At 32.0% G+C, this 23127-nt stretch overlaps 3 protein-coding genes across 5 annotated transcripts in view; all 3 read left to right on the top strand.

Annotated features, from left to right (window-relative positions):
- Nucleotides 1-2652, top strand: part of LOC139481475 (ligand of Numb protein X 2-like) — a 64336-nt gene extending 61684 nt beyond the window's left edge. For 2 of the 3 annotated variants that reach the window (XM_071264838.1, XM_071264839.1), the window contains 2 exons: nt 662-2070; nt 2344-2652. In XM_071264838.1, the coding sequence (XP_071120939.1) occupies nt 662-797 (136 nt within the window). In that variant the 3' untranslated portion in view covers nt 798-2070; nt 2344-2652. Of the gene's footprint in view, nt 1-661; nt 2071-2343 lie in introns of those variants that run through there. The other variant, XM_071264840.1, reaches the window with a different exon arrangement.
- Nucleotides 2653-8359: 5707 nt separating this feature from the next.
- On the top strand, nt 8360-9773 carry LOC139481454 (adenosine receptor A3-like). Its single transcript, XM_071264808.1, has one exon. The coding sequence runs from the start codon at nt 8516-8518 to the stop codon at nt 9713-9715; it is 1200 nt and encodes a 399-aa protein (XP_071120909.1). The 5' UTR covers nt 8360-8515; the 3' UTR covers nt 9716-9773.
- Nucleotides 9774-17984: 8211 nt separating this feature from the next.
- LOC139481453 (uncharacterized) lies at nt 17985-21323 on the top strand. The gene is made up of 2 exons (XM_071264807.1): nt 17985-18010; nt 19594-21323. Exon 2 carries the CDS (start codon nt 19603-19605, stop codon nt 21286-21288), a length of 1686 nt encoding a protein of 561 aa, XP_071120908.1. The 5' UTR covers nt 17985-18010; nt 19594-19602; the 3' UTR covers nt 21289-21323.
- The last annotated feature ends 1804 nt before the right edge of the window (nt 21324-23127 follow it).

Below are 23127 nucleotides of genomic sequence, written 5' to 3'. Positions count from 1 at the left end.
ACAAAAACATGTGTATTTGCTTACAGTGTGTGTGCATTTATTCTGTTAAATATAGTTTTATAAATTGCATTCCAATATTTATAAAATAAATCTGTTTAAATTGAAAATTTAAACACATGTGATGGTACTGATGTGTAATTTAACTTAATATAAAAAAAGAAGATGTTGTATGAATTGCCAATAATACAACCAAATGACACAGTAATTAACAGCTGTAGGTCACTGTACAGCCTTCAACAATGAGCAAAGCCTTTACCACGTAGTTAGTTATAAACTGCCCCTAAACCACAAATGTAAAAAAATCCAAACTAGAATTTTTTGTGATATTCTATCGGTATGAAATTTGATTATTTGACAAAATGCATGCAAGGGTTGTAAGGTGTACATGTCTGTCAGGCAGTGTTCCCCTGTTAGTGGTTTAGTCCATTTCCCAGATGTTATAAGTTATATGTCAAGAATGTTTTATACAATTTCATCTGATCATTGTAATAATGTATTGATAGTAAATATACTTGAACAATAAGTTGTACACATAAGCAATTAGCATAAAAGTTTTTTTAACATACCCAAAACAGTATGTCAAATTAAGATACAAACATAGCTCTTCCGGTAAACAGCTCGATTCCTGGTATAATTATTAGTATCTGTTTTTATTTTTCAGATGTGGTGATATTTTGCTTAGCGTTAATGAACATAGTTTACATAATGTTACACATTCAAAAGCTGTAGAACTACTCAAGATGGCTGATGGTGCTGTGACCTTGACAGTTGTTTCATGGCCAGGGACAATTGTATGAAGGTCATTGTTATTGATACTATTGACAATCATGTGATCATTGGCTTTACTGAAGCATTTACTTGGATCTGGAAGCAGTTATACAGGCTACAGTGACCTAATTCAAGCTCAAATGCATTATGGAGCTCAACAAATGTCATTCTTAGAAATAATCAATATTATACTATTTATTAGGTTCCACAAGGAAATCTTCCAATGTGCTGTAGTTTCAGGCATCTTTCCAACACATAGAAAAGCATTGAAAATATGTAAAATTGTGATATATCCAGAGATGTTTGTATAATAATGCATGAAAAGCTATTCTCATTGTGATTTAAGGGGATACTGTTGAGTCATAGATTGTTGCATTATATTTTAAGTCATCCCATTTATCAGGTTGTGCTCTCTCACTAAAAGGTGCAATTTCATCTTTACATTTTATATTTATTTTGTATGCCAGTACCAAACATTGAAAATGATTTCAAACAAGATGAAAAGTAATTATATGAACACTGTAAGCTTTCGACTGTCAATTTCCAAATTGATAATGTTTTTTTTATATTTAATTATGTTCAATTGAAAGAAATCATTATGCTAAATAATTAACTTTCATAGATCTCTTATGATTAAAGATTTTTAAAGTAAAGAATTGAAAGAAAATTTAAGTATGTGCCATTTTGTCTGTTAGTTATGTCAATTATCATCACTTCTTTTTACTACATTTTTTCGATAAGAAGTATTGAAATTCTGAATTATCTATTCCAGACATTTTATTTTCTTAGCAAGTTTGTTTTACATTTGATATACTAGTTGTGGTTAAAATATTTGTGTTATCTTTTTTTTTAATTTAACTATTTTGAATCAAACAAAACAAAAAGAAAATGGAAGATTAATACTGTTTTCATTTTAAGTTTTTGCTGACAAAATGTTCACGTATTTACTTTTAATCTTAATCAAATTTCAGCTTATTCTGTAGCTATATATTTAACACCATAACTATTTAGTGTCTGATTATAGTCCAGTATTTTTGGAATAAAAAGTGTTTTAAATAATGTTTATAATACAATTGATACTTTACATTTTGTCACATATAACATACACAATATTAGCTAGTCTTTCATAAAGATGTGGCATTCATTATTTATTTATTTTGAACTCGTATTTGGCATTATTAAAACATATATGTAACTAGACTTTCGTATAGATATTATATGGTAACATTGTATTTTGAGTAACATTACCACAAATTCTTACTTAAGGTTGTAAAGAAAATAAACCAAATATTAAAATAAAATGTATTAGGCAGCAACCATTTGATTTTCTGGGGGGGGGGGGGCTATGGTTTTTTTTAGAAAAAAAAGTTTGTTTCCAGTTTTTGGAGAAAAAAATAATTTGTTTTTGATTCTGAGAAAAAAAAATTGTTTGTTTCACTCTCAGCTGCCACTATATGTAATGCTAAAATTGAAAGAAAAAAATTGCTTTCGACTTGTTGTGAACAAAATAGATTGTTTTTCGCCGAAGGCGAAAAAAATAATTTGTCCAGAAAAAAAAACCATAGCCCCCCCCAGAAAATCAAATGGTTGCTGCCTTAATGGTTGTTTAATCATGTATCTTTCAAAAATATAGATAAATTTTATGTAGGTATTTTTTTGTTCCATTAACTTCTATATTTGGCTTTATTGGTAATATGATTGTGCATACACTGTGAGGCTTGTATCATTAGAAGGTACATGGACCCAGGGAAGTTATTTTCAAATCACAAGTATAGGCCGGTGTCGAACACTATTTTTGTACAGTAAAAATGCATTGCTTCTTATGATGGATATGCAATTTTGAATTGCCTTCCCTCAACAAATGGCAAATCGAAAGCACAAATACATTAAAAAAATGGAAAACAACTGTCATATTCCTGACTTGGTAAAAAGCATTTCTTTTTGTAGAAAATGATATATTAAACATAGTTTATTAGTAAGCTAAACCTCTCTCTTGTATGACAGTCGCATAAAATTCCATTATATTTACCACAATGTGTGAACAATGCAATCAGACAAAGTGCCATAACTCTGACCTAAAAAGGTTAAACTGTATATGTTTGTCACTATGGTTGTTTTCCACTTTTCTAGATCTGCATCTAACTAAAAAAAAATGAAACAAAAATGTAAAGTGGATGCATCTTAAAATTATTCAAAATTTGGGTAATGGAAGAGCAATAAAGATATGAAGTCATTTTGCATTTGATGCAGATAACTAATGAATAAACCTTTTTGCTATTTGTTTTTGAACTTAAGCAATTTAAGCTAGAATGCCTATATATTGAGTTTGAATGAATATTTTCCTATCATTTTTCTCTGAAACCACTGCACAGAATGACTTCATGTGTGGTCAGCACTTTGACAGTAATGCATTGTAACTTGTCAGAGCTTTTTGGATCTGTCTGACATCTGTTTTATGTTTTCTGATACTTTGAATAAATAAGGGAGGCATCCTATAAGCATGGCAATGTATACAACTTTTTACTATTGTTTCTGAAGATCTGTGTAATTAAAGTACAGTGCAACCTGCCTAATCCGACACCTGAGTATTCCAACATCCTGCTTTAACTGACACATTTTCATGGTTCCAAAATATGCCTATCCTTGAAGAAAAAAACCTTAGTATTCCGACACCCTGCTTAATCCGACATTTTATCTGGTTCCCCAGTGTGTCATTAGGCAGGTTGCATTGTACATATCTAAAAATATGATGCAGTATGATAGTCTGTAAATATATAAAGTGATATTCCCATATAGGTAATCAATGCAAAATCCAAGTTTGCCAATTGTATATTGTTTCGCTGTGGAAAAGTTGTTTACAAGGATACTGTATTGTTTTGTATGAAAATTGAATTTTTGTGCAGCAAAATATGAGGATTGACTTGAAAATATATATTAATTTAATATAATGTTTAACCTACATCTTTCTGAATATATAGAATGCAGACATATTTCAATTATTATTGACACAATTGCAAATTTTTATTTTGGTGCAAATGAAATATAGTTTGTGCCTAAAATGAAAGATATTTTTTTCAAATCAAATGCAAATTAGGTAGATTTCACACAGCATTTTCCTTGAGATATCAGTATTACACAGTGTGTTTGTTTTGTTTTAATTGGATGTATGGGTAATGTGTGTCATTTAACAGGTAATTACATTCCAAATACAATGTTAATTTTTAGCATTCATTCCAATTTTACAAATGATATATTTTTAATCTTCAAAGAGATGATAGTTTTAAACAGAATACTACACAAGTATGTTAAGCATTTTATTTTATTGTTTTAAAGGGTACTAAATCTGTGATCTCAATTATTACTTAGTTATTTTATTTTGGTGCTTATATTGTTAAGTGATTCTTGAAATAAGGAAGCAATTTCAAGGTTTCTACAAAGAAATTGAGTCAACCATTTAAGTGGTCATACAGAACACTAATCAACCATTTGATTGGTTCATTTAGACCACTCAGTATTTTCTGTCCCCTCTCTACCATGTAGTCTTAAAGTTTCCTTAATGAGATATATCTAAAATTTAGTTAACTTGATTTAAAATATATATTTTTTTTGTCAAAATGTTATTTATTATATGTGCTGCATTCAAGTTTTCATGTTATTCAGACATTGTACCAGGATTGACAATAATATATCGTGTATAATTTTTTTTAAATTAAAAGATTTTTTGCAGATGAGAGTAAGGATGAGATTTTTAGTACAAATTTATAAGTAGCATTACAACTTTTTATAATTCAAATGAATCATTTTTTTAAATAAATAATTTCAAAATTATATATTCATAATAGAAGAAAATGGTTTTAAAATTTTGAAATAGCTTCTTATGTTGAAATTTTCTTAGAAACATGTATCTAGAAAAATTTATTGGTGAACATTTAAAAAGAAAAACAACCCAGAATATAAGTGAAATCACATAGCATTTGCTTATAAGTTATAACACTTTACATTGTTAATGTTTCATTCTGATGTAATTCTAAAGGCTTTATGAATGATTGATAAGAATACTCACTATTCCAAATTGGAATTGTAAATATTTTGCACGTAGATCTGTTGTATAATTTTGTAGAATTTTGAAATAAACTAATTCATATCAAGTTATGTGATAACTTACACATAGCATTATTTTTGAAAGTTTGTTTTAAAGAAATTTACATAAATAGTAAAAGAGTAAAAATTATTAAGAAAAAAAGTGTTAAACATGAAATTTATTTCTTTTTTTACCCCAAAAAACCAGCACCAAACAATTTATTTTGTTTTGTTTTATGTAGCCGATAGTTATTTTTATCCAGTCTCCTAATTTGATTGAGATAGGTTTTACAATTTTGTTTGTTTGTTTGTTTGTTTCACCAGTACTGAATAAGATGAACTATTATTTAAATTGCTGCAATTTATGTTGTTTCTAAATCCATACATGTATGAGACAACCTATTATTAGTTGTATGCCAGAGAAGCAATTTATAAACATTATCTGCTACGTAAATGTCTTCCTAATAGAGCCTCATTCATGAAGGCTTTCTCACGGTTCTCAACACATCAAATGCCATGTTTTTACTAAATTAACAACCACTTACAAGAAAGTTGATGTAAATTTATTCAAGGTTTGAGATAATATATATACTATTTATGCAATAGAATGTGTACTCCAGATTTTTAAGTCTTGTTTTTAGTTCATTTTCTTTACCTAAGACCTGCATCGATATCTAAAAATGGAAGGCTGAACTTTTTATGTTTTTCATGAAAATTTGCATATAGTTGTATTTCATGTTTGATATCTAAAAAATGTTCAATCATGAAAGGGTCGACATTATCAAAGGTTCTATAAATATAATTGTATGTGTTAACGATCAAAATTTATCATTGCTATGAAATTTGACAATTTTGTCCCATATTTTCTATTTCTATTTCTATTCCTGTTTCAAAAAAAAGTTTTTTTTCCAGGGTTGACATTCTCATGTGTATCTAGGAACAGAATATGTGTGTGTATACAGCAATATAAATTTATCCATATAAGCATTATAAATGAGTTGTTATTTATTAGAAGTCATTTTACTGCATAATATGATTTTGAACACATTAGGGAATGTGTGCTATCACAATAATATTAAATACAAGATATTGATCTCATTTAGAAATTACAAACATGCTTTGTATGCATTTTCATCACAGTAAAAATAAAAATAAATTATTGTTGTCAATTTGTTTAGTTTATGCTTAGAATTATTGACTGTTGTCTTTTTTCAAGAATAATTGAGACCTTAGATGTTTAGTGGTCATAGTAGTTCATTTTCAGTTGTCTGTCAATCTGACATTGTGAGTTCATACCTTGTTTGTGGTAGTTGTGCTTGAAACCGATCTAAATTGACTAGGATTGACAGTTTTTTTTTCTCAGAGGTTGTGTTTCTTTCCAGCTTCCTTTAGGTAGATCCACTGTATACTACCATATTGGATTGTACAATAGCAGTACATAATTGGTTTTATCTTTGCCTAAATCTGCAAAATTTGAGACATATTTGCATTTTATGTGTAAACCTATAGATTGGTACACAAACAACTATTTCTACCATACACCACAATGTTTAAACAAATACCAAATGTTTGGATTTTTAGAATTAATTTTTCAACTTGACCATTTGAGGGAAGATAAGTCTTATAATAAACGTTTTATACTGGAGTGAATTTTTCTTGTCTTATATGGTTATACATTTCATTCTGTAATAGAAAAACAGGCAGGTGACAATAAGATAAAAACTTCTATGGTAATCTGTGACACACATGTTTCGAAATAGCCACCAAAATCTTGGTGATGTAAATTTTCATGAGAATAACTTTGACTTTAAAATTTTTGAACTTTAATAGCTTTCTTGTAAGTAGTAACCCTCTATCAAGGAAATTATTATAGGAATCACAAGTTCGGGAATAACCTGTTCTCCACATGGCATATGCAGTTGCTGCTGAAATGTTGCTGTTATGAAAGGAAAAGTTCACATTGGGATAATTTAAAAGTTGATTCACAACTAATATTCATTATAAATTACTAGATATAGGTCAAGTTATTAAGCGAACTTAGTTGAAACTGTTATAATTATCACGTAGTATAGATGCAGTCAACATAGTCACCTATTTGAATTATTAAGTGAAAGGACAACATCTAAATAACGGAGTGAAGTAAAACGTGTTGACACATATGAACGGCACAGTTGGTTCCTAAAGGAATGTCTATGGTCTAAATGACCACCACGAAAATGTTATAGATGTTATTGGTGTTATCCAGTGTAATTTTTGTCTGAACTCCTAAATATGGCTGCTCCGTTTTTCCGATACTTTAAAAGCAGCAGGTTAACTATATTTCTGTTTTGGTCCGTTTTTCAAATAATTATAGCAATATGTCAGCTAAATTTTATGTGTTTAATAATTGTAAGGTATTATCTCATCTTGATCTCATTTTCATGTTTCAGTGGTCAATGTTTAGCTTTTGTGTTTTGGTCTTCTTTTTTTCTATTGTGATACATGTAAATTATATGTCATATAAATTTGATGTAAGGGAAAATTGTAAGCAGTGCATGTTTGTCTGACAGGATTTATCTGATCTTGACCTCATTGTAAAGAATCTCTTTAATATTTTAGATTATGTGATACTTGTCTTTTAACCTTGATCTTTAAGACTTTCAACATAAACTCGATAGTCAGTAAGACAGGCAAGACATTTCAGCGTGTACGCTGTTGTGTAAGAAAGAGATCATTATCAGCTATTTATATTGCTGGATAAAAAGTGTTCGTACAAATCATAGAAACATTCACTATCCTGTCTGAACACTTATGTTCCTATGCACCCAAACTGGACCCAATTTTCATGGATTGTTGACCAAATATCACTGTTTCATGAGTGGATTGATAAAAGAGAGATGTGTATGCCAATGATCAAGCAACAACAAAATGACAACTTAATGTTTCCACAACAAACAAGGTTATAGATTTTATTTTGAGTTTCAAAAATGATATATATATATATACAACGACGTTTTTATGCCCCACCTACGATAGTAGAGGGGCATTATGTTTTCTGGTCTGTGCCTCCGTTCGTCCGTCCGTCTGTGCGTCCGTTCGCTTCAGGTTAAAGTTTTTAGTCAAGGTAGTTTTTGAAGAATTTTAATTCCAAATTAAAGTTTTGACCTCAATTTCACGATCCACTGAACATAGAAAATGATGGTGCGAGTGGGGCATCCGTGTTCTTGGGACACATTCTTGTTCATTATATTTCTATAAAAACTTTTTGTATTATTTGCCACATTCCACTCTTGTGTTTTTGGAAAGCCAATTTCATTCAATTGTTTTAATATCTACAGTAAATACACTAGATAATTCAATTTTAATTTATTTCCTTTATTTTATAATCAAACTATGGCAAATGCGTACATATAACAAGTGACTTCCTCATCGGAAAATTTACTAATTCTAACTATCATCCTTCCACTTGGGATTGTTTTAATTGTTGTCATCCGCCTTTAAGTTTGACAATGCGCCATAAATTGATAATACTAACTTAGTCTTGTGTATGTCCATTCATAGATATTTACATTTTTTGACATTAAAACGTGGTCTTAAAAGAAAGAAATATCCAAGAAAAGAAAATTCTAAGTGACAGTTTGGACATATTATTTCATGTGTATATACAGTACAGTTGTATTCACAAATCATGGATAATTCAACAGCAATCCCACATTTTAATGTAACCAACATAATAGATCTCGACTTAAACAAAACTTTACAGGATTACAATGATGAAGAAGCTTTACGACGACTGGCACCAATGATCTATCTCGTACTTCTAATGTTAATTGGAATACCAGGCAATGTTTTGGTTCTAATTGTTTATCCTATTAGATTTCAGAAGAGTACTCATCGTACATTTATCATTGGTCTGGCACTTTCAGATTTATTTGTCTGTGCTGTAACTCTGCCTTTTGAGATAACGGAGATGCGATTTCAATATACGTTTTACAACATGTGGGCATGTAAATTTTTTCGCGCCTGTAACAACCTTTTTGCACTGTCGTCGATCTTCATTTTAATGGGACTATCAGGCGACCGATACCGACGTGTGTTTACGCCATTAAAACTTCAAATGACTTCTCACCATGCTACGGTAATCATCTTTTTTAGTGTCTGTTTATCATTCATGTTCTCGTGGCCGAACTTCTTTATCAGTGGAATAAGACATGTAAAACTCGGACAACTCAATATCACAGGATTTGATTGCTCGCTTTCGGATCAATTTGCAAAAACAATATACCCAACTGTGTACGGTGGAACATTGTTTCTAATTTTCATTATCTGTATGGTATCGTTGATTGTTATATACTCGTTAATTGGACGAAAACTTTGCGTACACATCCAGTTTAGGCGGAAATTCTCTAATGTGTCATCGTCTAAGTCAACGTCTGATACAACACTTTCCAATGAGCAACACCATGTAAATACTTCTCAGCAATACGAAAATGAGGTTTTCGAGGACAAAAAGGACAAAAAGGAACACAGTGAAAAGAAACTATTGAACAAGAAAAAGTCAACCATCAAAGATAGAAAAAAATCAACAAAAGAAGACATGGCATCGAAGAAACTAACTAAAATCGCATTTGCAGTCAGTCTCGCCTTCATTTTGAGCTACCTGCCGCATTTGACGATATCTTTATTGACGGCCTTGAAAGGTAAATTCCTGTTTGCACCAGGTCCTGTTGTGTCTGCTGTGTTGCCAATAGTATCCAGGTCATTCGCCATAAACAATGTAGTGAACCCTATCATATATGCATTTATTGACAGAAGATTTAGGGATGGCTATAGATATATCTTTAAGAAAATTATTTGTTTTAAAAAGAGTCATAGTTATAATCTGTGACGAATGTTCTATAGTGATTATCCCTTTCCGTCATATTTCAAGTGTCTTCCGAGTGTTACACCGACAAAGAACTTGTGATCAAATTATAGTCCATCTTAAAGTGAATGACTCTTTAAGCCGTTTATCTTAATGTGTTAATGTTATTGATTCTACTATTGTAAAAGTTTGTATGTGTAACTCTCCAATAAATTGTAACTAAAAAACAATTATTACCTGTAACTTTTTTTTTGCATGCACATGCTTCACTTTCCGATATGACTCATAATGAACTACGACCATATCAAGACTTTTCTTTTTCATTTTCGTCAGAAAGAGCATACATTTTATATATTTTGTAATATTGATGTAAAGAATAAAAGTATTCTTCAATTTTAGGTCTTTTTTCTAAAATGAATCTTTCAAGAACAACTAAAACAGAATCAATGACAAACGCGACGATTCCAGTTATACCATTGTCAACTTTATTGAGTAGAAATATTCAAACTTACTTCTCAACATCTTACGAAAGAACGAAAATTTACTTTTAAACGTGTCGTAACTTGCCGTAACGAGAAAAGAGGGAGCATTCATTTATTCAATAATTTTGGACTATCGGTTGTTATCTTCTTGCCTTTGAAATGTCTTTTACATAAAAAAAAAAATTATATATATACATTCTGGATTTTGTAAGACCATTTTGAGTGGTAGAAATAGTATATTGACTTGATATATGTAATATATGATATACAATTTACGGTTTAATCAAAATAGTTGAAAATCTACTTGATCAATAAATTAAGGCAAAGAATATAAAATATTTAGACCCAGGACAGCAATCGTAAAAGATATTTTGATAAACATGACAACATCATTTCGATTTTTTAGTAAATATATATGAAAAAGGGTAAATATACAATTTTGGAATGGAAGGGGATAGGAATCTTTTTGAATCTTAACAAGGATCAGATCAAGAAGGTCTTTCGCAAATAACTAATCTAGGCGTCAACGACTCTAGCTTATAATTTGAATAAAAAAACATCCTCGGATCCGTGGTAACTTCGTCGCCACAACTCTAAAATCACAATGATCACTCCTTGACTTTAAATTTTTAAAACTGATTTATATTCTAGCTAAACTGACAAACTTAATAAGATAACTAAAGGGAAACATTGAAATAAATATTTGAAAAAAAAAATAGTTAAAGTCATAAGAAACCTCAAATCAAAAAAAAATAATGCATATGTTTTTTATAACTCAATCGATAGTTTTCATTGTAAAACTTATGTACATATACTTTTTTCTGAAGAAAATTCTTTAATTTATTCATATTTAGAAGAAGTTTACTTTATTTGAATTGCTTCCTTCCAGCAAGCAATTCCCCCGATATATTTTCCGTATGCAAGGTGACCTCAGTGTGACCCATCTCGTAAAAATCCGGTGACCACAATACGCATGGATGTCCTTAAAATAAACTATTATCTGAATTTACATGTTAAACACGTGCTCAATTTCCATGCTTTTTTGTTTATTTTTCGTCAATTGTTGACAAACAGGTGACAATCGTTAAACTTCGGCTTCAGAACACGAACTTTAATTACCTGCCATATTTTAACAACAACACTGACAGATTGAAAAAAAAATTGACGATTATACGAAGTTTACACGAAAAAAATGATAAATTGGAGCACAGAAGACTAAGTTTATGATGTTTGTATGCATTGGTTTAAGAATTGAAGAACATTATTTTTCACCGGTCACTCGTTTCTTATGACTTTAACTAAAAAGATGTTCTATTATTAATAATGTAATTATTTCTTTCTTATGTTGAACTGTTATACCACGGTCCCAGGTTAGGGGAGGGTTGGGATCCCGCTAACATGTTTAACCCCGCCACATTAGTTATGAATGTGCCTGTCCCAAGTTAGGAGCCTGTAATTCAATGGTTGTCGTTTGTTTATGTGTTACATATTTGTTTTTCTTTCATTTTTTTTATATAAATAAGGCCGTTAGTTTTCTCGTTTGAATTGTTTTACATTGTCATATCGGGGTCTTTTATAGCTGACTATGCGGTATCGGCTTTACTCATTGTTGAAGGCCGTACGACGAACTATAGTTGTTAATGTCTGTGTCATTTCTTTTTTATATTAGGTTTATTTTTGGTTTGTTTTGTTTTCATGGCAGTTCTTCTTCTCTTTGTGTATAATCGTACAAATTTTAGTATACACATAATTATTTTGGTTTTTTTTCTCGTGGATTTTTTGTTTGATGCTGTATATGTTTCTTTTTTTCTCATTATTTTCTTTTTTATTTAGAAAATGTACCTTTTAAAAACTATGTAACTATCAGTTTTGTTGGTGCTGTAGCACTCATACTTTCAACAAGAATACACAAAACTCTAAACTTTACGATAGATCAAGTGCACCTTTATATTTCTGTAACTTATTCCCAAAAATAATTTAATAGCAAGTCAGACCAATTTGACCTAACCCACATTGAGACTTTCCTGTTGGGTGCTTTATTCTAGGAGACAGAATTAATCCAAACTCGCCCTCCTTTATTCGTTCAATATTTATAAAGCCTGAATGTGTGGATATAATAAATGAAAAGTACTAAACTTGTGTCATCTCAATCACTTTTCAAACCTTTTGCAAACGCTAATATCGTCGTGAAAAGCGTGGTATACTTTCCACAGAACATTAAACATCCAGCAATCAACCACATGCAGAGGCGGATTTAGGTCAGTCAGTGGGCCCCCACTTATGAAAATTTCTGGATCCGCCACTGACATGAAATGCAAACCAGACACGCCAATTGTTTTAACAACATTATAAACTGACAATGTTCTTTTGAAATGGATAAGGAAGATGAATCGAACGCATATATTCGACATGCAAACAAACGAAACCCAACAATTCAAACAAAAACTAACGGCCTTATTTATATAAAAAAAATGAACGAAAAACAAATAAGTAACACATAAACAAACGACAACCATGCACTGAATTACACGCTCCTGACTTGGGACAGGCACATACATAAATAATGTGGCGGTTTTAAACATGTTAGCGGGATCCCAACCCTCCCCTAATATAACCTGGGACAGTGGTATAACAGTACAACATAAGAAGAACTATAAAAATCAGTTGAAAAAGGTTTAACTCATCAGATGAACAAAAATACAAGTGGACGTGCCGGGTACTTGTACATCCCGACAACAAAAAGACACTAGGAACAGATCTGAGAGTACTCGCAGTAATCTGACAGCTAGTTCAAAGCCACTAACAACTAATAAAGAAAATCATGCATCTAAGACTAAACAATCAATCCGTACACATCAAGCATCCAATGGATGTAGTGTAAAGACATAAACAGTCAGCGAAAAACATGACCTTGTGCAATGTCAAGTTACAGGTATCGCCGATGTAAGACACAGATCATTATTCGTGGCCTGACCAACAGATATCCACCATTCATAATTGAACTCAAGCGCGACAATTGCAAGAACTTCATGTCTCTTATAATACAAACTTGACATACGTTACAAGAAACCTGCAAACACTGTATCTATAACTCATTAATTGTAATTGCATCCTTTATTTTTTTTTTTCTTATCTTAAACTACTAAACAGTTCTTCCCAAAGATTCAATTTATTATACCAAATAAAAAATTGTGAAAAAACCCAGCTTGAATATTTTGACCTTTTTATCTTAATAATATACTAATCATGTGCTTCCTTCAATTATAAAAGAACATTTGCATTTGCATAGTTTCCTAGTCATTTTGTATTTTCTCCTTTTATATCGAGTTAAGTTTTGTTTATTAGAAGATTTTACATATGTTTTTTCATATTGTTGTGGATGTTTTAAAATCCTTTTCATTTGCAGATACTTATTAACACTATAATTTGTTAATGAACTAAAATAGATAAATCCAGTGTAAATTCATTATGCATAACAATATATATATATTTTTTATTTGGCAATCGCCAATGGCAGTCAGCAGGGTTTAAGAACATCAGTTGTTCGACCTGTTAGTCAAATGCGTTTTGTTTAAATATACTTTTTCACTTTTTTGGTCTTTTGGAAAATGTTGTTTGTGCTGTTTTTAGACCCTTCTACACCGAATTTTTTTTTACATGCACACGTAAAAAAATTGCGGTTTTTATCCAACGCAATCATAGGTTTGAACGTAGTTTTCAATTTAGACTCGTTTATATATATATATAGATTGCCTAACAATGTAATTTTAACACACTATTTAGTATGTAAATATAAGAATGTTTAAAATATTTACAAAATGATGAAAATAAACGCAATATTTCGCTAGACCAACTAGCTTTATCAAGCGTGCATCTATCCTGGTGAAATCGGATGTAGATGATAAGAAACTTTTGCAGGTCAACGTCTATGTTGCACTTAATTGCCTTTAAAATAAGAAAATTTTGAAGCTCAATGTCTATGAGCACTTGAATTTAGCTGCTTTGAAAATAAGAAAATTTTGCAGCTCAATGTATATGTTGCACTAGGATTTAGCTACCTTAAAAGTACATAATTGGTAGTTGGGGTTAGCAACGTCCATTGGCCAATATTACGGGATAAAAATTATTCTTTATCTTTCCTGTATCTTTTTTCGTCTTTTTCGTTAAGACCATCAGGTTCTAAAGTTCTCTTCTCCTTCTCGCCGTGGTGTCCCACTCGGTGTTGACTTCTATAATTTGGAAAGTAACATTATCAAAAGGATGTTTCGTTGAACGAAGATGTCTTGTGAGAGGACAGTTTTTGTTGGTTTTGTACGATGAACGATGGTTATTGAGCCGAATATTAAATTTGTCCATTGTTTCTCCCACATACTGAATGCCACAAGTGTCACATGTTAATATGAAATTGAGTTCTCCGTTTTACAGTTGGAATTAGAGTAGATGGTATATTTTTGTTTAGTAACGGAGCTGATGAAAGAACTGCTTGTATTGGCAGCTTTTATAGGCACTTATATATATATATAGATCATGTACTGTAGTATGCCGCTAGATTAAAACTGACGAGGAAAGGTAACACACGGCCAGCGAAAGCTCTTTTTTTTTGAGAGCCCAGGGCGGGCTGCAGTGCAGGTGATTTGGTGTCACGATATCACAGTAGCATGGGTTCGAATCGCGGCGAGGGAAGAACCAAAAATTTGCGAAAGCAAATTTACAGATCTAACATTGTTGGGTTGATGTTTAGACAAGTTGTATATACATTATGTACACAGCCATGTATCGCCATCATTGATGGCGATCCGATGGATACATCTGTTGTAGAGTTGTCACTGACTCAGACGTACTTATAAATATAATTATCTTCTGTGACTGTATATTACATTAATTTGTAGGATCCTTTACTATAGATAATTTAGCTGATCTGTAACAATAACATCTTCATGCCTTATATATCATGTACTGTAGTACGCCGCTAGATTAAAACTGACGAGGAAAGGTAACACACGGCCAGCGAAAGCTCATTTTTTGAGAGCCCAGGTGGTCGTGTGGTCTAGCGGGACGGCTGCAGTGCAGGCGATTTGGTGTCACGATATCACAGTAGCATGGGTTCGAATCCTGGCGAGGGAAGAACCAAAAATTTGCGAAAGCAAATTTACAGATCTAACATTGTTGGGTTGATGTTTAGACGAGTTGTATATACATTATGTACACAGCCATGTATCACCATCATTGATGGCGATCAGATGGATACATCTGTTGTAGAGTTGTCACTGACTCAGACGTACTTATAAATATAATTATTTTCTGTGACTGTATATTACATTAATTTGTAGGATCCTTTACTATAGATAATTTAGCTGATCTGTAACAATAACATCTTCATGCCTTATATGTCATGTACTGTAGTACGCCGCTAGATTAAAACTGACGAGGAAAGGTAACACACGGCCAGCGAAAGCTCTTTTTTTTAGAGCCCAGGTGGTCGTGTGGTCTAGCAGGACGGCTGCAGTGCAGGCGATTTGGTGTCACGATATCACAGTATCATGGGTTCGAATCCCGGCGAGGGAAGAACCAAAAAATTTGCGAAAGCAAATTTACAGATCTAACATTGTTGGGTTGATGTTTAGACGAGTTGTATATACATTATGTACACAGCCATGTATCACCATCATTGATGGCGATCCGATGGATACATCTGTTATAGAGTTGTCACTGACTCAGACGTACTTATAAATATAATTATTTTCTGTGACTGTATATTACATTAATTTGTAGGATCCTTTACTATAGATAATTTAGCTGATCTTTAACAATAACATCTTCATGCCTTATATATCATGTACTGTAGTACGCCGCTGGCCGTGTGTTACCTTTCCTCGTCAGTTTTAATCTAGCGGCGTACTACAGTACATGATATATGTCAAGTACAAACTGGGAAACCATAAACATATTCACAACTATATAACATTTATTATACGTCTTGCATCAATTTTAGATGCAACTTATATCGAAACAACATAAGTTCAATGTCGGCGTCTTTTGATGAGTCTCGGTTTGCTGTGGACTTGGTATTTATGCTAAAGTAAATGTGTATAATTAGGGATTCTGTATTAGCCATGACATTTTCAGGTATTATGTAGAATCACTGGTAACATAATTACTATGCTTTCAGAAATTATTCATAATCACTACTAGTACAACATTCTATGATGATTTTATTGGTATTAATGCATTCTTCCATAGTTGTTTTTACTTTTGACTGTGAACGTTCCTGCTGAAGGTGGGCCAGGCTCTTGTGCGATTCGGATATAATAGGTTTTTCAAGTGTTGTCTCTATTTTTTGTACGGTAATACCCTTTTCTTTATATTAGTTCAATTTGAAATTAGTCGAAAAAATATAATACTGCATACTTTATGTTTTATCAACAACATAAACTTTTTTCTTTATAACGTCATAATTGTCAAAGGAGTAGGTCCAGTAAGACCCCTTTTTGGCCCCAAAATATAGCAGTTTTACAAAATTGTTTTAAAAAATGTAAACTTTTTATGCCCCACCTACGATAGTAGAGGGGCATTATGTTTCTGTTCTGTGCGTCCGTTCGTCCGTTCGTCCGTCCGTTCGTTCGTTCGTCCGTCCGTCCGTTCGTCCGTCTGTCCCGCTTCAGGTAAAAGTTTTTGGTCAAGGTAGTTTTTGATGAAGTTGAAGTCCAATCGACTTCAAACTTAGTACACATGTTCCCTATGATATGATCTTTCTAATTTTAATGCCAAATTAGAGTTTTTACCCCAATTTCACGGTCCACTGAACATGGAAAAGGATAGTGCGAGTGGGGCATTCGTGTACTGAGGACACATTCTTGTTAGTTATATATTGGACAGTAAAATGCTTCTGCTACATAAAAATGGGCTGTTTTTGACAATACAATGCACATATATCGGGTACTAGCACCATTAAGGCATGCTAAATTACTCGGAAATCTTCATAATTCTACCATTTTAGTTACATTTTAGACGGTTTTCGTGAAAAACGAAAAAGGCCGCATTCGTGTTCATCCTTAATATTGAAATGTAAGTTGTGTTTTATGATAATACATAACATATATAAAAGGTTGAGGATGAACACGGATGCGGCCACTTTGATTTTTGACAAAAACCATCTGAAAAGTGACATTTTCCGGCATATTTGGTAGATTTTTCATATTTCAGCTTGAATCGGTGCGTTTTTTTATGAATAAATCAGTTAAAATCTTTCACATAAACTAATTGATTCAAATAAAATAGACACGTTTAAAAAGGGGTCAAAATCTTTCTTCAGATGAACCTGAAATTTGAGGCCAAAATCGGCCCTTACCGGACCTAATCCTTTTCTTTCTACATTTTTTTTTGTTGGCATATTTGTTAGATTTATTTGTATAATATAATGGGATTTCGGTATTTTATTCAACTTTTTATTGACTATAAATTTATACATTTTATTTGCAATGTTATGAAAAGAAAATGATAAATATTCTGTAATAAATAAAATACAGATAAAACATTAAAAAAAATTAATGCGTGATTTGAAATATAGAGGTATTATTGGTGTTTAAGACATTTAAAATATTCATTGCTGATATAACATGGAAACACAATACGTTGGGCATTGGAAACAGGATCGGTATGCAAAATATGCCTTTTTGTTCTGTTTTTTTTTCTGTAACAGTGCTGAATCAATTCATAATCAGTGCAAGGAAATTTAAAATCTCCCGCGTTTAAATACTTGACATTAATCAACGGTATGTAACCCTTTACCTGTCTTAAACTTCCTGGTCGAATACCTGGGCGTTGTTACAGACTACAGGTAAACATTGTTTGTTTTCAGTTATTTATCTGTTACATTCCACCAATTATTATAGTTTGAAACATTACTAGCTTTCAGACGGTATTACGAATCTCACCACTCTCCTCACATATTCTCTTCATGCCGTTCGGCATTTGGACTTGATACATTTCACACGGTCATTATCGACTCCTAGGACTCTTAATAATTAAGAATTGAACGATGAACACTTAGGGCGTGAATTTTTCTTGCTACCTGATTTGAAGATATTACGAGACGGGAATAATCAAAATTTATTGATTGGTTAGGACAATCCAAACCTAGTAAATGTCCTTCAATCCCGTAGAGTATCGGATTTGTCTTCTCTATTTAAGCAATTAGATTTTACAGAGTTAACTTTTATCTATAACATGTATAAATAGACGAACCTTCTGGAGTAAACAACAACGTTAAACGATACTAGAAGTTCATAACGCGTGACCTCACGTGTGTTGTAAAATTTGTTTATTGATGCACGTGGCTATTCTAGTAAATGAATTAATCTACAAAGTGATCGAGAGCTCTTTCCATTTTCATCAGCTAAGAGTCGAATATAGCACTTTTTGAAAGGCTATCGCTTGTTAGCTGCTGTGCTTGATAAAAAACAAGCCAAATGTATTTACCGTTCTATTGAATGGGTTGGGTTACATGATGTGCTTCGTTAAGACTATGTACAGATACCGGAAACGTTTACTTTTGACTGAATAACATCAGTACTAATCACGAACTTCGCCTATATTTAATTTATTCCGACTTCCAATGTTCCGCTAAAGTCAAAATAATGATAGGACACTTCATAAACATCTAAACTTTGCCTGCATTTTTCAACCTATAAAACATAAAGTCCTAAACTATGGGAACATATGTTCATTTAAACATACGTAACATATATGCATGCACTGTGTATCAGTAAATTGTAAATAAACTTGAAATTGTATCATGTGTATGTGGTGGCCAAACCAGTTCTTGAGGTGAACACTAAACATGCTAAATTTTTCAAAAAATCGGGATGCCTTCGACACGACTTTATTTGATTAAAATTGGTATAAACGAATACGGTTACAAGTAATGCAGTACGTCAAGCTAATGTTGTTTTGTCACATATATATGTTTCAATGTCATAATTGCCCAATACGTACTGTATTGTACCTTATATATTCGTTCACTTAGACACATAAAATTAACTGAAACTCGTAAATCAATACATTTTCTGAAACATCAACATTAGCTTGCACTGCATTACATGTGACAGTATTTGTCCATACTAATTTAAAATAATTTAGGTCATCTAGCAGGCTTCCAGTAATTTTTTTGAAAATTGAGTGTTCCACCCAAGAACCGGTTTGGCCACTGCACAACAATTTCATGTTAATTTACAATTTACACAGTGTGTATATGATAAATATGTTTAAATGCACATATATTCCCATAGTTTAGGACTTTATTCATTATAGGTTGAAAAATACAGGCAAAATTTAGATGTTTATGAAGTGTCCTGTATTTAGTGTAATAACACGATCATTTTCACATGTTGCAAAACATATAAGCTGTCTTATTTTTTGTAGTATAATGAGATGGCAGCTACCCATAACCTTTGTGATATCTGTGACCAACGACATGTTACCAAATCGTCCGCTTTCTGGTGTCCCGAGTGTGAACAAGCATTTTGTGATGATTGTAACACTTACCACGGATTTTCAAAGTTGTCTAAACATCACGTGACTGTATCGATTAAGGACCATTTGGCGCTGTCTTCATCTATTTCACAAATCAGTAATATGTGCATGGAACACAATGAACAATACCAAATGGTTTGCCAAGCTCACGATGAACTTCTCTGTCTTAAATGTATTGAGAACCATGATGGATGCAAAGGTATAATACCCACAAGTAAGATTATAGAAAACGTTAAAAAGTCGTCACTTTTCCAGGAAACACAACACAGTTTGAAAGATATAAATGGTAATATAAAAGCTCTGCGGAGTGAACTTAATAAACAACTAGGAAGTATAAAGCAGCAAGAAGAGACAATATTTGCCCAGATTAGCGACACCAGGAACAAGATTAATGACCACTTAGATACATTGGAAAAGAAGATCAGAAATGAAGTTGCTGAGGTAACAGCAAAACTGAATTATGATAAGAACCAAACACTTCAGATCCTAGAAAGCAAGAATGATAGCACCAAAAATGCTGAACAACAAATAAAGGATCTTGAAATGTACGCGACCGACATTCAAACGTACCTAGGATTACGGCATATCTCGGCAGGAGCAGCTGCTACCGAGTCGTACCTGAAGTCGATCTTTGGAGATGATTGCATGACTGAAATTACTTTAATTTTCAAAACTGATAACAAAATGGACAACATAATCGATGAAGTCCCTGCATTTGGGTCGATAAAGGCACAGAAGTCGCCATTTCAACTTCCCCTCGTCACATACAAAAACAAGCAAGCTCAACTGGTAGGATCTAGACTAAAATCTATCACTGAAATCAAATTAAGGTTAAGGAAAACCATTAAAACAAAACTGTTAAATATCAAAGGAATCGTTGTTCTACCTAGTGGAAACATTATTTTAACAGATTACAGTAGCGGAAATGTAGTTGTATTCAGTACCGATTGGAAAATACTAAATACAGGCTCGTTTGAGTCGGCTTTTCCAGTAGATGTAACATATATTGATAATAAAACTGTAGTTACAACGTCAAGTACAGAAACATGTAAAGGTGTAAATATCATAGATATTAATACAGAGAACGTAATTAAGTTCATACCAACAATCGCTCTGTGCTATGGAATAACATACCACAATGGTTCATTGGTCGTTTGTGCATCTACCATGGGTATATTCAAAGTTGACCCCCAGAACGGAGCTAGTACTGATATTATCACGACTGATTTACCTTCATGGTCATATATTGAAATGTTTGATGATAAAATCTATTATACAAACCAACAAACTGAAACCGTGAATTGTTGTGACAAGAACGGTAAGGCGATATGGACATTTAAAGACAAAAATATATTGAGAAATCCACATGGTATAGCAGTAGATAACAGCGGATACGTGTACATTGCGTGTTCAACACTACATCGAGTTGTAGTGGTATCTCCTGATGGACAACAAAACAGACAACTTTTGTCTAGTGACAATGGATTGGAAAGTCCATTTGCGATGCATTATGACCGAAATAGCAATTGTCTGTTGATTGCAAATGAAAAGCAAACTGTTTGTACATACGAAATCATAAATTAAAATTTTCTTATAGAATCATTTAAATACAAAATACAAAGAACACGCAAAATTATTAAAATTTTATAATGTTTTGTTTTTATTTACCACATCTGTTATGCCCTTTTGTTGTATTTAGAGATGAATAATAGAACTTCTTTCTCAATGTTTGTTTACAAATTAAGCATTCGTGTCTGCTAATAGCACACAAACAAACCTTCATTCGTCCAAGTATTTGTGTGGAAATATAGTCAACAATGACAAAAAAAAAACGACAAGTAATGCGCCTTTCACGGGGACTATCTATTACTCTCTTCTGTTCACTTTTTTTTAGTATTGATATCAAATAGTTGTCATATAAAAAATGAAAATGTGGTATGATAGTCAAAGGAGAGAACTTTCCACAAGAGACCAAATGACACAAAAATTTACAAGTTTAGGTCACCGTTAGGCCTTCAACAATGAGCAAAGCCTTTACTGTATAGTCAGTTATTAAAGGCACCGAATTGACAAAAGTTTCATATTAGTACTTACCAGTTTCAGGCACTAGTAATACAATTGAGAATGGAAATGGGGAATGTGTCAAAGAGACAACAACCCAACCATAGAACAGACAACAGCAGAAGCATATATATAACTTTAAAGACAAGGATTTTTATTTTTGATTTAATAAGTTAATTCTTTTAGAAGTATATGCGCGTGTTTGTATAGCAGCTACCATATGTCGAAGACATCATTGTTTTACAAACCCGATACAAGCGGTCTAATGCATAACTTCTGTTGTTTAATACAATTTCATTAAGGTTATATAACATAATTCATTGTATATCTAATGAACATTTAATGAATCATTTTTGTTTTAATTGATATCAGAAACAGAGCATTGTTTGCGGTCTGGCTTTATATACTCCCTCCCCCTTGTACATGGCATGTTCACCGACCATAATTAAACTCAAGCTCAGGAATTGTTAGAATTTCCTGTCTCTTTTAATACAAAATTGACGTAACCTTCAGTATCAGAACCCTACCAAATTCAATACCACATACCTTCTACCTCCTTTACTGTAAGTGCATTTTGTATCTATAGTACATGTACATGTACACACACCTTTTGACACAAATAGACCATAACTATGAAAACATATAAGACTCGAGAAGCGTTGCACAAGTTGTAGACTGTATTCTATTCTGATTGTTTATCCTTGGAACTTTAATATCTACAATTATTGATGTGGTTATACAATGTATGTCCTAAACTTCGACGATACATAGATTTATTACAATAAACATAGATCTGTAATTTGTTAAAGATGATATTTCCGATTTTTTTTAAACTTTAACGAAATATTGTAAATTCATTCCAATATATATCAAAATATGAAATATATTTTTTATAGGGAATTGCCAAAATTAATTTTATATATATGAGTTTTTATAACTGTCACAATTTTTTTAATCTATCTTTTTTTAAGAGTTGAATTTTTTTCATAACATAGAGCAAAATAAAAGAGCTATATGTACAGTTTATTTTTTATACCAAACTTAGATGTTCTTAACAAAGATTTATTCAAATATACCATTATGAGACAAAGTGAACAAAAATCTTATCTAAAACAATCAGCATGTATTGAGTATTGTATTCTAACCTCTTTTTTGGGGGGTTAGAATGAGCAAGGTTTACTTCAATTGCAAAGTCATTTGCTTTCGTAAGTTCTTAATTTACCGGCAATCGCTGGTTTGTATTTGGTCTTATTATATCGAAGTTGGTTTTGCTTAGTAGAAGATTTTACAATTTTTCATATCTATGTTGATGTTTTCAAAGGAGTATGAGACAAAGTGAACAAAACTCTTATCTAAAACAGT

The sequence above is a fragment of the Mytilus edulis genome, chromosome 7, assembly GCF_963676685.1.
Source record: "Mytilus edulis chromosome 7, xbMytEdul2.2, whole genome shotgun sequence".
Taxonomy (NCBI): Eukaryota; Metazoa; Mollusca; class Bivalvia; order Mytilida; family Mytilidae; genus Mytilus; species Mytilus edulis.
Note: the sequence above shows the minus strand (reverse complement) of the source record. Positions and strands in the feature narration are given on the sequence as shown.

What these genes read in the sequence shown, in the direction of transcription:
- LOC139481454 (XM_071264808.1), top strand. Translation starts at nt 8,516, where the DNA reads ATGGATAATTCAACAGCAATCCCACATTTTAATGTAACCAACATAATA.
- LOC139481453 (XM_071264807.1), top strand. Translation starts at nt 19,603, where the DNA reads ATGGCAGCTACCCATAACCTTTGTGATATCTGTGACCAACGACATGTT.